This window comes from Mytilus californianus, unplaced genomic scaffold (genome assembly GCF_021869535.1).
Source record: "Mytilus californianus isolate M0D057914Y unplaced genomic scaffold, xbMytCali1.0.p SCAF_7, whole genome shotgun sequence".
Taxonomy (NCBI): Eukaryota; Metazoa; Mollusca; class Bivalvia; order Mytilida; family Mytilidae; genus Mytilus; species Mytilus californianus.
In genome coordinates, this window is record NW_026262723.1 from 78,277,127 (window position 1) to 78,295,035 (window position 17,909).

At 31.2% G+C, this 17,909-nt stretch overlaps 2 protein-coding genes across 5 annotated transcripts in view; one reads left to right on the forward strand and one right to left on the reverse strand.

Annotated features, from left to right (window-relative positions):
• Window positions 1-2,790: 2,790 nt before the first annotated feature.
• On the reverse strand, window positions 2,791-11,710 carry LOC127710255 (HAUS augmin-like complex subunit 1). Of its 3 annotated transcripts, none has more exons than XM_052216029.1 (2): window positions 11,597-11,710; window positions 2,791-3,838 (listed from the first exon to the last, which is right to left on the reverse strand). In XM_052216029.1, exon 2 carries the CDS (start codon window positions 3,817-3,819, stop codon window positions 2,986-2,988), a length of 834 nt encoding a protein of 277 aa, XP_052071989.1. In that variant the 5' UTR covers window positions 3,820-3,838; window positions 11,597-11,710; the 3' UTR covers window positions 2,791-2,985. The 3 variants fall into 3 exon arrangements, with proteins under 3 accessions (XP_052071989.1, XP_052071988.1, XP_052071990.1); XM_052216028.1 differs by lacking the exon at window positions 11,597-11,710 and adding an exon at window positions 11,387-11,489; XM_052216030.1 differs by lacking the exon at window positions 11,597-11,710 and adding an exon at window positions 11,391-11,483.
• Window positions 11,711-11,902: 192 nt separating this feature from the next.
• Window positions 11,903-17,909, forward strand: part of LOC127710245 (AP2-associated protein kinase 1-like) — a 51,250-nt gene continuing 45,243 nt past the window's right edge. Inside the window, exons 1-2 of one of the 2 annotated variants that reach the window (XM_052216015.1) lie at window positions 11,903-12,327; window positions 17,186-17,304. In XM_052216015.1, the coding sequence (XP_052071975.1) occupies window positions 12,222-12,327; window positions 17,186-17,304 (225 nt within the window). In that variant the 5' untranslated portion in view covers window positions 11,903-12,221. The remainder of the gene's footprint in view (window positions 12,328-17,185; window positions 17,305-17,909) is intronic. The other variant, XM_052216014.1, reaches the window with a different exon arrangement.

A 17,909-nucleotide genomic window follows, 5' to 3' on the forward strand; every position in this document is an offset into this window, starting at 1 on the left:
TTCTCTTTCTACCTATAAAAGTCAACACTAATTATGTTATGTTCTATTTTCAGCCTAGGTGGCCATTTTGGTTCACAAGAGAGATCATCAGATGCATATTTAAACTAAATATGTAAAGAATGATTTAAATAGTAATAGAGATCATCTTGTACTATATTATCCATTTTAACTTTGAAAATAAAGTAAATTTAGAAATTATTGTGAGGTTTTAATTTATGTGAATAATGTGACTGTTTGAGTATCACAATAATAAGAATGCGCAATCTGATATCTGATACATATATATCTGTATGCAGATTTTCCTGAAATCACAATAATAAATATGCAATAATTTCAAAATTTACAGTAATCCAATTCATGTTAATTATTTTGTTGGTGTCTTCTCATATAATAACATAATTGTAAACCCTATATGACAGTGCCTGTAGTGGTATATTTTAGTTTTGTTATTGTGACAAGGGAGATAATTCACTAATGTGTTGTTAGACACAACTAGAGGCTCTAAAGAGCCTGTGTCGCTCACCTTGGTCTATGTGCATATTAAACAAAGGACACAGGTGGATTCATGACAAAATTGTGTTTTGGTGATGGTGATGTGTTTGTAGATCTTACTTTACTGAACATTCTTGATGCTTACAATTATCTCTATCTATAATGAACTTGGCCCTGTAGTTTCAGTGGAAATTATTTTGTAAAAATTTACAAAATTTATGAAAATTGTTAAAAATTTATTATAAAGGGCAATAACTCCTTAAGGGGTCAATTGACCATTTTGGTCATGTGACTTATTTGTAGGTCTTACTTTGCTGTACATTATTGCTCTTTACAGTTTATCTCTATCTATAATAATATTCAAGATAATAACCAAAAGCTGAAAAAATTTCTAAAAATTACCAATTCAGGGGCAGCAACCCAACAATGGGTTGCTTGAATGGTCTGAAAATATAAGGGCAGATAGATCTTGCCCTAATGAACAATTTTGTTTTTGAAAGATTTGCTAGAAATGCTTTGGGTTTAGATATATGAGCCAAAAACTGCATTTTACCCTATGTACTATTATTAGCCATGTCAGCCATCTTGGTTTGAGGGCGGGGTCATCAAACACAATTTTTAAACTACATACCCTAATGATGATTGTTTACAACTTTAGTTAAATTCATCTTAGTAGTTTCAGAGGAGAAGATTGTAAAAGATAACAAAAATTTACGAAAAATTGTTAATAATTGACTATAAAAGAGCAATAACTCCTTAAGGGGTCAACTGACCATTTTGGTCATGTTGACTTATTTGTAGAACTTACTTTGCTGAACATTATTGCTGTTTACAGTTTATCTCTATCTATAATAATATTCAAGATAATAACCAAATAAGGCAAAATTTCCTTAAAATTACTAATTCAGGGGCAGCAACCTAACAACGGGTTGTCTGATTCATCTGAAAATTTCAGGGCAGATAGATCTTGAGCTAATAAACATTTTTATCCTTTGTCAGATTTGCTCTCAATGCTTTGGTTTCAGAGATATAAGCCAAAATCTACATTTTATCCCTATGTTCTATTTTTAGCCATGGCGGCCATCTTGGTTAGTTGGCCGGGTCACCGGACACATTTTTTAAACTAGATACCCTAATGATGATATTGGCCAAGTTTGGTTAAATTTGGCCCAGTAGTTTCAGAGGAGAAGATTTTTGTAAAAGTTTACGGACGACGGACGCAGGACGACACACGACGGACGCCAAGTGATGAGAAAAGCTCACTTGGCCCTTTGGGCCAGGTGAGCTAATAAAAGGGCATTTCCCTACCTTTTTAGGACTTTTAATTTAATTCATTGTTTAATCATATTAATTGGAATATAAAAAGCTGTTAGTTTAATGAAGTGATGTTATCACACAAACAGAAACTGTCTGCAGACTGCAAATAATCATGAAATTGCTATTCTGTAATTTTCATAGTGTTACATATCAATCTATGGTGTTACAATTTTCATTGATTTGCAAACAGAACAAAAATGGAATATATTGCTTTGACATTGAATGTGGTCCTCCTTTTTACAATAGTGTTATGTTAACTTATCAGATTTTCAGGAATGTTCTGTATCAATTATTCACTTACAAACCTGGTAGACACTAAAATTTAAGACTTAAACAGATTAAACTTTTTACAATTGGGTGATACCAGCATATTATTAATTGAGAAATTTCACCAATTATCATAAATAAGTGATCACTTACTACATGTACATGAACTAAGGGTGCAATGTATACATGGTATATGATTGTATGTTATAGAGCAAAGATAAATCTATGACCAACTTTATTTTTTAAATTGATCGGATATAAATTCAATAACAGGAAGGACTATATTAGTGGGGTTCAAAATTTCAATTGATTTGATTTTATGACAAGGTTCTATATATATATATATGTATATTCAGTTGAATTTTTTTCTCTTAGGTGACTCAAGTTCGTTATAGAAATATTTGATTTATAACTCTTTATCATCCAGCTGCAAATATTACAAGCAAATTCAAGATAGCTACATGGTTTTATATGTTCAAGATTGACAGGCAAAGAATATTTTTAATATTTTTTGAACATGTATATATTGACTGGCAATACTATCTCTAGAGTGTTCAAGTAAGAAGTTCAAATCTTTTTCTGAAGTAATTTTAACTGGTAGGTGTTTATTTTGTCATGTTTGTGTAGACACCAAAGTATGTACCATATGTACAGTTATATAGAGAATAAATGCTAGAATTTGGGCCATAGTAAAAAAATCCTAGATACCATCCATCCAATCTTGAATTTTTAATTATATACATAAAATTACATTTACGAAATACTGTTTACTTTCAATCTGGAAACAGGTTACATCAGAAAAAAATACATGTAGTGTCCATTTGGTTGAAAATTTCTATTGGAACCCCCCTTCCCCCTGGAAAAAATGCTTTTGTTGATTTATGAATTAACATTTTACTTCATTCTCCTTTACATGTGCATCAAGTCAATTCTTCTAGAAAGTTCTGATTCTAATCTGGCAAGCTCCTGTTTGAGTTCCTCTATTTTTACTTTAGTTAGAGATATATCTGGTGGTAGACTATGGTATGTTTGCAATTTAGATTTCAGGGGATCTAACTGATTCTTCAATGCCTGGAGTTCCTCTGAAGTTTTTATTAATGATCCATGATATATAGAGGGATCAGCTTTACTTTTCACCAATTCGTTTTGAAACTGAATTATTTTTTCTTTATATTCTTTAGCTTTATTGTAAAGAAAACCTGATTCTTTCGCTCTTTTTTCCATTTCTGGAAGCTGTTTAGATTTTTGTTCCTGCAAGTCTTCTGCAGCTTTTTTCAGAGAGTTATATTTATGAATAGCTGATTTTGTTTTTTCTATAAGGGTCTGTGTGATTCTTTCTTCACGTTTTAATTCCTCTGAAGTTTTATACAATTCATCATGAAGATGTTGAAGTGCCAATAAATAACTGGTTTCAGAAACATCCTTAGTTTGCATCAATAATGCAACATTTGCTAATGTACGTAAACTCATTATACCAGACTGAGACAGATTTGCCACAGGTAGATTAATTTTTTTCAAAAGATTTTCCAGTCTTCTTGCTTCACTGTTGTATTCCTCTGTTTTCTGTCTAAGATCATCAATAACTAATGATGTATCTCTGTCTTTATTTTCATTTAGTTTCATCAATTTATACAATGTGTCTATAGTCCTTTTATTCAGTTCATATGACGGTACAGAATCTCCTCCAAAAACTTTCTCCAACCAGACCTGTATCATCTCTGTCACACCTGGTAATGTCTCCATCTTTCAAATTAAATTTATTCTGCAATTAAAAAAAAAAAAAATTTCATTTATGCCATGAGCTTAAGAAGTAAACTTGTCTATTTTTTCTAATTTTGTTGAGCCTGACATAAATGTTATGTAAGCAATACAAAGCAATCTTACATTCCATCGTCATCAGTTGTGTCAAAACTTAGGTTCAGTCAGTAGTTATATCTTTTTTAGGCATGAATAACTTTAGCAAATCTTCATATAATTTTATGAAATTTGACAGAAGCTTTTTTTATGACTAAAAGACAGTATCCCAAGCATAATAATGATTTTTTTTCTTCATTTTTCAGTATTTACTGATAAAATGACTTAGTTTTTTACAGTAAACAATTAGATACAGTAGAAGGTTAAGGTTTTTTAGTCATCAATAACTGACTTAACAAATTTGTAAACCTTCATGGATGAACCTTTATGAAACTAGGACATGTAATAAGCTAATCTTCAAGATCACTTTTACAGTGAAAGCAGCAATTGCAGATGAGACAAAAGGTTCGAAGGTATTGCAGCAACAACTAGAGGATATCAGCAGCCCTCTCTCTGGCCCGAGAACACAGTTATTTCGTAGTGCATTTCTTTTAGACAATAAAGTCAAATTAAAAAAATCGCAACTGCTCTATTTCAAAAAGATTTTTACAGTGTAGTGTACTTCTATTGGGACAAATAATATCAAAATTATAGAAAAGTCTACCAGCTCTAACTCAAAATATTGACAATTTTATGTTAAGGGGGTCTAAAATTCAGTTTGATAGCTTCAGACATACTAGTTTTTGACCTTTTTTAACTGGACCAAATCACTACTTAACATAAAGATTCAGCAACCAAATTTTTTAAACATGTAATTTCATCCCCTTACTTAATATTTCATGCATAAAATATAAAGAAATAAATTTGGAAAGTGTATGAAAAAAATTTGCAAGTTATACACTGTCCACACTAGGGACAATATTTGTAGACAACGAAAATCTAAGGACGATAACTGTGTCCTTGGACCCTCTCACCTGGTTATAATATGCAATGCTAACTAGAGGCTCTCAAGAGCCTGTGTCGCTCACCTGTATCTACTGTTGTTTTCTAAATCATGTAAAATAAGGTTAAAATCATAATTAATAGTATTAGATACATGTACCCTAATAATGATTGAGGCCAAGTTTGGTTTAATTTGGCCCAGTAGTTAAATTAAAAGCAGGTCATCCCATTGTAGTCTTACAATAGTTACTGAAGACCCCTTATCATTATTTAAAGTAGTTTTCAAGTTGTGACCATTTGAAATTGGTTTTTTTTACAATTTTCCCTTAGACTTCTATAGTAAACCACTATGTTCTATTTTTAGCCATAGCGGCCATGTTGGTTGGATGACAGGGTCATCGGATACATTTTTCAAACAAGATACCCTATTGAAAATAGTGGCTAAGTTTAATTTTATTTGGCCCAGTAGATTAAGTGGAGAAGATTTTTGTAAAAGATTACAAAAATTTACGAAAAATTGACTATAAAGGGCAATAACACCTTAAGGGGTCAATTGACAATTTTGGTCATGTTGACTTATTTGTAGATCTTACTTTGCTGAACATTATTGCTGATTACAGTTTATCTTTATCTATAATAATATTTAAGATAAAAACCAAAAACTGCAAAATTCCCTTAAAATTACCAATTCAGGGGCAGCAACCCAACAATGGTTTTGTCTGATGCGTCTGAAAATTTCAGGGCAGATAGATCTTGACCTGATGAACATTTTTATCCATTTTCGATTTGCTCTAAATGCTTTAGTTTCAGAGATATAAGCCAAAATTTGCATTCTACCCCCATGTTCTATTTTTAGCCATGGTGGCCATCTTGGTTGATGGGCGGGGTCATCGGATACACTATTAAACTAGATACCCTAAGGATGATTTAGGCCAAGTTTGGTTTAATTTCGCCCCGTAGTTTCAGAGGATAAGATTTTGTAAAAGATTACAAAAATTTACGAAAAAATGTGAAAAATTGACTTTGAAGGGCAATAACTCTTTAAGGGGTCAATTGACAATTTTGGTCATGTTGACTTATTTGTAGATCTTACTTTGCTGAACAATTTTGCTGTTTAAAATTTATCTCTATCTATTATAATATTCAAGATAACAAAAAACTGCAAAATTTCCTTAAAATTACCAATTCAGGGGCAGCAACCCAACAGATAGATCTTGACCTGATGAACATTTTTACCTAATTTCAGGTTTGCTCTAAATGCTTTCGTTTCAGAGATATAAGCCAAAAACTGCATTTTACCCCCATGTTCTATTTTTAGCCATGCGGCCATCTTGGTTGATGACCGGGGTCATCAGATACACTTTTTAAACTAGATATCCTAAGGATGATTTAGGCCAAATTTGGTTGTATTTGGCCCAGTAGTTTCAGAGGAGAAAATTTTTGTAAAAGTTAACGGACGATGAGGGGCGCCAGGTGATGAGAAAAGCTGACTTGGCCCTTTAGGGCCATGTGAGCTAATAAAAAGGAATAAGAGGAATCACCAAAAATGTTGCAAAACAACAGACAATATCAATCTCCAACAGAACTCATTAATTCTCTGAAAAAAAGTTCTACATAGTACAACCAGCGACAAACAACACATGGTCCAGAAAGTCTGACTATATCGAGACACAAAATGTGGTGGAGTTAAACCAGTTTTACATGCCCACAACCCCCATCAGACTATCGGAAGAAAGAACCATTTTAATGAATAGTTATTCTTATCACATTTATATAACCCTTAATGTTGATTTCATAAAGATTTAAGAGATTTTCTGAGCTAAATTTATCTTTTTCCAGTGCTTTAGCTGTATAAATTACATTACGTAACAATAAAAGAACAGAGTTCCAATGTCCCCCGCGTTGCACATATTTTATCTGTTCTGTCCAAGGACAATAACTAAAAAAAAACTTTTTTGTTCTTTAAAACTTTTTAAGATTATCTTACTAGAGAGTTGAAGATTTATGAACAATTTCCGATATATTTAATATTTCAAAGGGAAACTCATTAAAATATTTGATCAGCTCAAAGACATTTCTCATATAAACCTATGATATAAGTTTCATAAAAATCTGGCAAGAATTGTACAAATCAGAGCACTAACAGTGCAATTTTCCATATAACTAATGTTTCCAAGGGGCATAACTCTTTTAAAAATAATTGATCAGCACTGATTTTTGAACTCATCCAAGACATTGCTAATATAAACTTATGATATAAGTTTCATAAAAATCTAACAAGAACTGTACAAATGAGAGCGTTAACGATGCAATTTTCCGTATCATTGAAGTTTCCAAGGGGCGTTACTCTTTTAACAATAATTCGTCTGCACTGATTTTCAAACTTGTCCAACACATTGCTGATATGAACCTATGATATAAGTTTTCATAAAAATCTGACAAGAATAAATAAGAAACAAATAAGAGGGCTAATGCTGCAATTTTCCATATGATTAATGTTTCCAAGGGGCATAACTCTTTTAAAAATAATTGATCGGCACTGATTTTTGAACTCGTCCAAGACATTGCTAATATAAACCTATCAAGTTTCATAAAAATCAAACAAGAACTGTACACCTGAGAGTGCTAACAAAACCAGAAGGAAGGAGTTTCTATGTCCCTGTAGTAACAGTGTTTTCTACCGTTACTTAGGAGCGGGGTGTTGCTCCTTTAAGAATACTTTAGATACGGGGGAAAGTCTTTAAGTTCACTAGCTCAAAAGAATAAAATAGGTATTTCATTATATAACTATAATTGTTTAATAGACATAAATGAGACATCCATTAATACAAGATATAGTTAGTTCATATAATACAGATTCGCAATAATATATAATTCCAGAAAAAGGTGTTTATATCATAAATGCCATATTTTCTAAAAGTGACTTAAAACTCTAAGACCTAAATCTATAATTAAATTAACTGACTTTCTAGCCTATTACTTAATATTCTAAATTTATCTTAAGTATCAAACCTTTGACCTTTTAATTACCAAATGGAAATGCTGAATTTGACAGAACGTATTTATATAAGAATCCTTAATGTCTCAAGTGGTGGTCAGTAACATGTGAAATAAACAATTAATTATAATTAATTACTTTTTTGAACTACTACTACTAAAGACACTAAAATCAACATCTGTTGTTTAGGTGTCTTCCCATTTATCCAACTTTTTAAAATAAGGTATTCTCATTTAGCCAACTTTTTATTTTTGTTAATTATTGGGTTGTTTGTTTAGTAATAATAAGGTGTCTTTCTAAAATTTGACAGTAAATTTGTTCCTGTATGTTTTTATATTATTTAAAAAATATATATAAAATAGGCGATAGTAAACTTGTTACATTTTATTTTTAAATAAAATTTAGTATATTTTAAATAATAAACATTTCATCATTTATACAGAAGAAACCCAAAAATCAGTAATATTTTTATATTAACATTTTATGAAAGTAAAAACATGTGAAAGTTCATATTGAATAAAATAGAATTTAATTTTTTACGATAAAATGCAACAAAAGTACAAAATAAAATATCAAAGGCTGTTTATTCCACTTCTGCCAGCGCATCTGGAAAAAGGTACAGACTCTTGGTTTGACCGAAGAATATTAGAACGATCCATTACTTCATCAACACGTACGACGAGCATCAGCACTTCCTTTAGTACCTCCTTACCAAATTGAAGAAGTATGGTTCTACGCACTGAATAACTACCAGACCGAAGATGCACAAGTCACCAGCTTTAATGACTACGTCACAGAACAGTGGGTTGACAGAGAACCAGAACGATGGAACCACTTCACTACCGTAGGACCAAGGACAACAAACCATTTGGAAAAAATGAACGAAGAGGATCTATTACACTAAAAAAAGCTCCATCTCATTGACAAATCTCTTCATGAATAAAAGTGCAACTGATATTTTTCTATCCAATTCACATTTAAATTAACAGTTAAAAAACTTAAAAATACTTTCAAATGATTTACATTACATTAACTAAATGTCAGTTGCACATTTTAACATGCTATGCTAAATAATACTACAGAAAATTTAATCCGGGTATAATTTTCAGTCTTATTTTTCACCTGTCATTCAACCCAAACTCTAATTGAAAAACCCTTTGTTCTTGATTACCTTTGATCTCATCTATCCAACTTTTTTTTTTACCTGTACTACCCATAATTTTAAAAAGTTGGATAAATGAGAATGAACTGTTGTTTACTACTAAAATCTACACATGCAAATTCTTTTAAAAATTCTCTTCAACATGAAATAATGGAAATACTGAAAATTGTATAAAATGTTACTTTTCAAATTGTAATGTAAATTTACTCTACTATATTCCCCGCAACGCGTTGCGCTGGGGACAATAAAAAATCGGGGCAGAAATACTGTCAATTTCTTTTTTTTAACAAAAACATTATACTTACAAATAACATGTTGAATTGACTTAAAAATGTTTTGAAAACATTTAAATTCTGGTATCTACCTTTAATATAAAAGTAACCTTTGAGCTAATGCAAGGTTACGAAAAAGGAAATTTTGGGATGGCAGAGTTGAAAGTCATCTCTTCTGTTGAAAATTTTTAGTACGCTTTTTCCATTTAGTACAGATACTATTATGTCTAAAAAATACTAATTAATCCTTTGAATAAACTTACAGTAGTAAAATCTTTAAACATTGTTTTTCATTTTTTTATTTAGAAAAAAATAAAACATAACTAAGTATATATTGCTATATACACTATATGTACAGTTATGAGAATTCATGATCCTACATCCTGTCAATATTGTTAACTTATACTTTGGCATTACACAAGTTCATGGGTTTCTCAGGCTGTTAATGATATCTTTACACGAAATATAAATCCATTGGATGTGTACTGATTTAAACTTTAGTCTGGGAGAACATGATTTATTTATTAGTTGTGATTGGCTTTGAACTAGCTTTCAGTAACGTGCTTTGTGTCTAATGTTTTTTTCTCTCACACCAATGGTTTTGAGATTAGCTTATACATGTAGTAACTGATTTTGACAGTTTGTTCTTATGTTGTGCTGTTACGCCCTATCCTAGGTTAGGGGAAGGTTGATCACTCACAAACATTTTAACCCTGTCACATTCTTTATGTGCCTTTCCCAAGTCATAAGCCGGTAGTTCAGTGTTTTTTTTTAGTTCATTTCTGTCGTATTTGTTTATCATAAATTTTTGTTATACACATTGCTGTTAGTTTTTAATGTTTGAATTTTTTCACATTTTTCATGTTGGGGCCTTATAGCTGACTATATGGTATGGGTTTTTCTCATTGTTGAAGGCTGTACAGTGGCCTATAATTGCTTATATCCACTTCATTAGAAGTTGTCTCTTTGGCAATCATATCACATCTTCTTATTTTTATGTAAAGGCATATATACTTAGACAAAAATAACCATACAAGTTACTTTCAAGTCACCTACATATGTATATTGTATATATATAATCATCTGATTGCTTCAATGGCATTTTAGATTTTGTCTGTCTTATTTTAATTGAGTCTTTGTTAAAACAGTCTTTTCTTCTTCTTCAGTTTCAGAAAACCATCAACATACTGATGTTTACTTTCCGGCGCATACCTGGTAAATTTTTTTCAAATTTATGTATTTATAAATGCAGTTAAACATAGATTGTCAAATTTTTTGTATTCCATATTTTTGTATATTTGTTATATTATTATTATTCATTTTTACAATTTTACTTTGTTTTTAGATTTTTCGTTTTTATGTAGTTTTTCTAATATTTCATTTTTTATTTTTATTTTTAATTTAAGATAAAAACATGATTGCCTGATTACTTCAGGTGTGGATAGGTATCAAGGAGCACATCGTGAGTGAGTGCATCCTTGAAAGTTTCTGTGGTGGTGTTTTTTGTTATGACTGAGGATAATTTGTTCCAGTCTTTAATTGTTTGACAAAAGAAAGAAAATTTGTAGCTGTCTTTTTTACATTGGATTTGTCGGTAAGCATCTTTATTGGTGGATCTTGTGGTGGACTGACTCTTTTGTAATAGATTTTGCGATGGAATGGCAATGTTTTTGTTTATAATTTTGTGGAACATTATTAGCCTTGTTCTTAGTCGGCGTTCTTGTAATGTTTGCCAATTCATGGTGTCTAGCATCTCAGACACACTGCTGGTATTGTGATGTCTGTTACATTCATATGATCTACGTAGGAATTTGTTTGTAACAACTTTCATAAATTTTATTAGTCCAAATAATTATGATGTCTTCAAAGGCTATTTTACTTTTTTGCTGTGACACCTTCCTACAGGCTACAGCAAAAAATTATAAAAGCCTTTTAAGGCATACGTTGGAAGACGTTACAGCAAAAAATTATTTGGACTAAATTTTTATATACATTTGTACAAGGATTTGTAATTGTATATATAGTGATCCTAGGTTTGTAGAATAATGTGCATGATGTGTGTTGAGGAGTGGGTTTCAAGTCAGAACTTGATGCTGAAGAAACAATCAATTTGTTACATGAAAATATGATGCTACGTATTACCTACAAAGTCAATGTATGACTATCACTTTCTTGTGTATTAGCCTGAAACTCAATAATTGATAGTGCACTCAACCTGTCAACAAATTAACCTGTTTGATTTTCCCTCTGCAAAAATATATCTGACTACCAAAATCTATGTGGATTTAAATTTACATAATTTTGAAGACTTTGATTTACAATCATCTTACAATTAATAGTTATAATACTCACCTTTTATAACATAATCTTGTAATTCTTGTCAATAATAGTTCTGAACAAATGGATTGTTGGTTACTTCAAAAGGTATATATTTTGGAATTCAGAGAAACCTACATAAAAATTAAGCGCGAGACTTCATTTCGATGAATTGAAACCTCATATTTACATATTGAAATGACACTAGTGTGCAAGTTTACTGGATTTGACTACATAAATTTCAATCTTTTCAAAATAATTAGTCAAAGACTATGAGAAAAAAGAGGCAGTAGTTCATTTTCAAAAGAAAATATTGAACATTTTCAATCACGTGATTAGACTATCGTACGAGATTTGAAGGAATTTGGCAGCAGGTGCTTTGGATGAATCACAATAACACTTATGAAGAAATACCAACTTAGATGGAATCGAATTTAGAATGACATAAAAATATTCATATTGATTGACAGCCCTGTAACGAAATAATAGATCCACATTACCTTCAAATCTTATTTAAATGAAGGTTATATGACCGACATTATTTGTGCTTCAGCCTGCAACTCTGAGAACCGCCTACTGTTGATACTTAATCTGTCAAACCATCATTTATTCTAGACATTATGCCCTTAGATTGTTGTTCTGATACAAGGTTAAGTTAAAGATGAAAAAACTTTTTACAAAGAACGACTCTTCAGCACAGCAATATGTAGGAAAAGTTTTCACTGTAGGCAGATTCAGTGTAACAGTGGAAGATGTGATAGCAGAGGGTAAGATCATTAGAAAAGATGTAATTCATATGAAATTTTTGGCTGGTGGTGTATCTTTAATTTTTTGGAAATTTAATCGCAAGCTCCCTATATATAGGAATTTGCTGAGAAAACTCCCCCATATCCATCCCATCAAAAAATGAAATAGGTCACAATTTCATTTGGTCTGGTAGCAGATTGTTTTGTCCCATTCCTATTTGTACTGCATCATTTCGCTCCTTGTCAGTTCTCTTCAGTAGTTTCATTAAATTACTATCTTATACATTTTTTGCCTCGTTTGACCAATGAAACATTCTGTATGTATACGATATGTGTAATTGTCAGAAAGTCTGATTGTCTCATTGCAATGCAGCAACAGCAAATAACTTTTGTGTGAGAATGGGAATCTTGGCGAAACAACCAAGATTCATTTGGCCATATCAAATTAATTTTTAGATTCTCATCTACCTGTCACAAAATGTATGGAATGTGTGGAAGGATCCTATTTGTTTGTTTTGGCATGGTCTGTCGCAAACCAAATGATCTGATAGGATTAACAGCTTTCCCTTTCGAAAGCACATTTGGGGGCGTTTATGTACAATGTATATGCTGTACGATATAATTCATTTAGAAATTTTCTGTAATGTGTCATTTGGTCTCTTGTGGAGAGTTGTAAATCCAGAAAAGCGCTTCAGACGCATAAATTATTAAACGTGTTGTTTTCAATTATTTGTCTCATTGGCAATCATACCACATCTTCTTATTTTTATATCTATTGGATAAAGCATTTCAATGTTGCTATCACAGTTTGCAACCCTGTTATAAGACTATGTAAGAGGAGTTGGTGTTATTAATTTGTTTTCCAAACTTTGCCATGTTATTGGATTAGACATGCTAGCATTAATATGGCTATGTCATTTGTCCCCTTTTTTTATATGCCCGTTTACGGGACGTATTATTATAATTTATTTTAAGACTTTGCTAGTGATACAAATGTTAGACCAAAAATGAAATTAGATTTTTCAATGTTGTCTACCTTAAGCTTCCCACCTACATACATTTGTAATAAGAAGCCTACATGTACCTGAAAAATATTATGATACAAATCGGTTCAAAGTTTTTCTTATTGATTTTTTCCTGCTCTCCCATCATTTTCTTGTCTTTTGATAAAGGAAATTAAGTCTAATTAGGTTGAAATACATGGTGAATTTATACTAATTATACAAATATATATGCTACATGTATTTGGCTGCTACATTTTTGTAGTTCAAGGTTGTTAATCATAATGCTGTTGATGCCATATTTTATACATGTTAAAAGAAATGAAATATAAAAATTCCGTTGGGCAGGGTTCTCCTTAATCCTGTTAATGAAAATATAAACTTTGGAATTTGAGAGAATTCAGTATAATTTTTCAGAAGTTGCACTTACAAAATGACTTACATAAGTCAAAAATGCATGTATATGTGATATGATTGCCATCAAGACAACTATCAACAAGAGAGACCTAATAAGACAGAGTTCTTAAAATCTTGTTTCCCTTAATTTTTCCTATAATGGATCTTGAAGAAAAATCTGCTGGTCCTGACTATTATTTCTATTGCAAAATACCAAAATTGTGTTTGTCCTTTGCAAATTTTTATGGTCAAAACCTTTGGACCACCACTTTTCGAGAACTCTGATAAGCATGATAAGGATGAGGATGTAAACCACTACAGGTCGTCATATTGCCTTCAACAATGAGAAATTCCATACCTTAAATTTTTGAATTGGAAGAGTTCAAAGATTTGTGTCATGTTTGTTAGTTTATAATTATGTACTATATATTAACTTGACTAATCCAGTTTTTATACGCCCGTTTACGGGACGTATTATGGTATACCGTTGACCGTCTGTCCGTCCGTCCGTCGTCAACATGTTGGACATTAATTCAAAAACGCTTAAACCAATGCATAAAACTTTGGTGAATTGTTTATATCTATTGACGTGAGCTCCCTTTCGTTTTTTATAAATTTCAGATTTACCATTTCCAAGTTTTGGGGTTTTATTCATTAAAAAAGGGGGGATTTTCCAGTTTTCGGACAATCACTCAAAAATAATTTCACCAATTTGCATGAAACTTTTGTGAATTTTTCATATCTATTTTCGTTTTTTATTAATTTCGGATTTACCGTTTTTGAGTTTTGGGTTTTTATTCATTAAAAAAAGGGTGATTTTCCAGTTTTCAGACAATAACTGAAAAACAATTTCACCAATTTGCAAGAAACTTTGGTGAATTGTTTATTTCTATCGACATGAGCTCCCTTTTTATTTTTATAAATTTCAGACTATACGTTTCCGATTTATGGGGTTTTATTCATTACAAAAAGGGGGATTTTCCAGTTTTCGGACAATAACTCAAAAATGCTTTCAGCATTTTTTATGAAACTTTGGTAAATTGTTTATATCTATTTTTGTAAGCTCCCTTTTGATTTTTATAAATTTTTGATTTTACGTTTCCGAGTTGTAAGATTTTATTTATTTATAGTCTGACAACAGATTTACTAAGTATTGCGCAACAGCACAGTATTGCACCAGCAAGAAATCTTTCATATAACCAATTTCAAGTTCTTTGACTACATTTATTCAGAAACCTATAATATATCAAATATTTAATTACAATCCAAATTCAGACCTGTATCAAGCTTGAATATTGTGTCCATTTTTGCCCCAACTGTTCAGGGTCGGACCTCTGAGGGCGTATCCAGCTGCGCTCAGCGAAGTATTTTATTATTAGTCCATTCCATTTTAACCGAATAAGATGGTTTAGATGAGATCTATTTGAGTTACCGAACAGTCAGAACTGTCTGTATTCTGTACTATGGACTCATTAGAATCAGTTGGGACTTACAATGTACCACTTAAAAAAATGCAAGTCCCAGGACTCTTGAATATCTTAGAGAGAACCCTGCCATAAGCCCATGGCCATCAACTTACCTTTTTAATGATCCTGTGGATATCAGGCTACCATAATGATTGATGATCACTTTTACCTGTGTTACATATTACCTTAATCAATGGCATGCAGAGACGCAGGTCCAGACCTGGTATTGTTCTTGTTTATCTTGCCATGCAATTCTTATCAGTAAATATGTGTTAACTCGTTAGATTTGTATTATATTTCTCTTTAAAATCTCACAGATTCACCCTGTCATGTTAAAAAAGAGAAGTCACTTGCTAGTGCTAGAACTGTATGTACACTCTGTAAATAACAGACTAGTTATTGAATCAAAATCTACATGTACAGTAATGGTCAAATAGGTCAGATGCAAAGTATATAAAAGATCTAGTGAAAAGCAGACGATAATAAATATTTAGAAAAACCTATAATAATAGAACCAAGTTTTAAAGAAGCAAATTTGTAAGTTCTATTTAAGAAGAAATCTGTTATAGAAATCAAGTGATAAGTGTTTATTAAAAGCAGTGTTGACTGTTTTTTTTACCTGTTTCCCCAAATGCGAAAGCAGATCTAGTAACCCCTTAAGCTTGTCTTTGTCTTTCATTTTGTTCATACGAAGGCCTTTCAGTAGAAAACATTTGTCAAAGTGTTTTGCTACTATGAAGGGAATTATTTTATATTTGGTCTGCAGCTTGATAATGTTTAGTTTTATTATGTAGGAAATGTTTTAGATCTGTTAAGCAGCTACTCTCTGTTTGTTGATATAGTGTAGTATGTAGTTTCAATGAATTATACACAGTGACACAATTCGACACGGTATTGGTCTTAAAAAGTAGTCACATATATGTGTTCAGCAGTTTATTGTTAAAATTAAGGGAATGTTTGGTAGGTTTAACAATATTTCACAGTTGGTCATGTTTAGGGTTAGAAAATATACTTGAAGACTCTTTATGAATTTGGTGTTGTCAAAGGGTTGTTTAAGAGTCAATTACCAATTACCATTATTATGTGATGCCTAATCTTTAGTTTTCTATGTAATATTTCATGAACTTGTATACATGTCTTCTCCTTGTCTTTTGCTTTTTGCCATGACTTGGTCAGTTTCTCTTGAATTATGAGTTTGAAATGCCCCCTTGGTATTTGCCACCTCTTTTTTATTGGATATATATACAGTGTTCTCCACAGAAATTTCTTATATCATCCCAGTAAAGAGGAAATTATGAAATACCATCTTGTTTCTGGAAATTATAGTATCACATCCATAACACTATCTATAAGAAAATCACTTCAGATAGCATCATATTCTAGCAATATAGCATCACATTAGCATGATGCTTAAAGGCCCTGGGGAGAACACTGTATATATATATAGCAAAAAGATTTTTTCAAATTGAGATTGTTTTTATAAAAGGCAGTTTCTACCCTTATGTTCATTTTATTTACTGACCACTTGATTATCTGGTATCAGAGTGAACAAGTTTCATGTTCTTCATTACTATTACATGCCTTAGTTGTTTCAAGATAAAATTTCAAATATATTTTGTTTGAATTTGAAAATAACTTTATATTGTTTGAAGTATCGATATCCATATAATCACAGTGTTTAAATTGAATTGAAATGATAGTCCATGTCCACCAGATAGACAGAGTGACAGTTATGTTACAAAGTTTGTTTGGGGAACAGTAATAATAATTGTTTGTTGAGGTTTCTCCTGTATAATTTTTCACTTTTTGCAAAAAAAAATTATTAAAAACATTTTTTAATTGCATTGAATTTTTAAGAAATTTTTAAATTTCACCAAATTCCATTGGAGAAAAAAACATTTTGAAATGTCATGTATGCACGTGAACGTGTTTATTTAACTGACTGAAGATTTAATTTGTATTACATCTACAAATTTGATATTGTACAGTGAAACTTGTTTTGTATTTAAATTTCAGGAGGGTTTGCTATAGTCTTCTTGGTCAAAGCTCAGAATGGGAACCAGTATGCACTAAAACGATTGTTTGTCAACAATGAGCATGACTTGTCAGTTTGTAAGAGGGAAATACATATAACGGTATGTTGTTTCTCAAATTTAAAACAACTAATATATTGTATTCAGTTACCAATATCCTGGGTCATCTGATACATAAGTATGAATCATTATTTTGTGAATATTATGTATAATTTACCTGTAATGTCGTTATGTCTTTTTATGGGTTTTTTCTGGTTAATATCTGTACATGACATGTTCATAAACATTAATTGACTTTTTTTGTAAGTTAATGCTTTAAATAATTAAAATTTGAGACAATACAAGAGTGAACAATCTCAAGTAGAGATACATTGTATGTAACTTCTATGTCATTTGTCTGTTGGAAAAACAATTTTCAGATAATATTAATTTGTTTTCACAAAAATCCTTGGATTATTTAAACTAATCACTTGAGTATCAATCAACTATTAATCAAAGAGTTAAACACAAGCTATATATGTCACGTATGTAGCAGATCATGGGTAAATAAAAAATAGTAAAATCCAAAAGAGACCACCATTTGCCTTTTTTTACGTCCGTTTACGGGATGTATTATGGTATACCGTTGTCCGTCCGTCTGTCTGTCCGTCGTCAACATGTCGGACATTAACTCAAAATTGCTTTCACCAATTTGCATAAAACTTTGG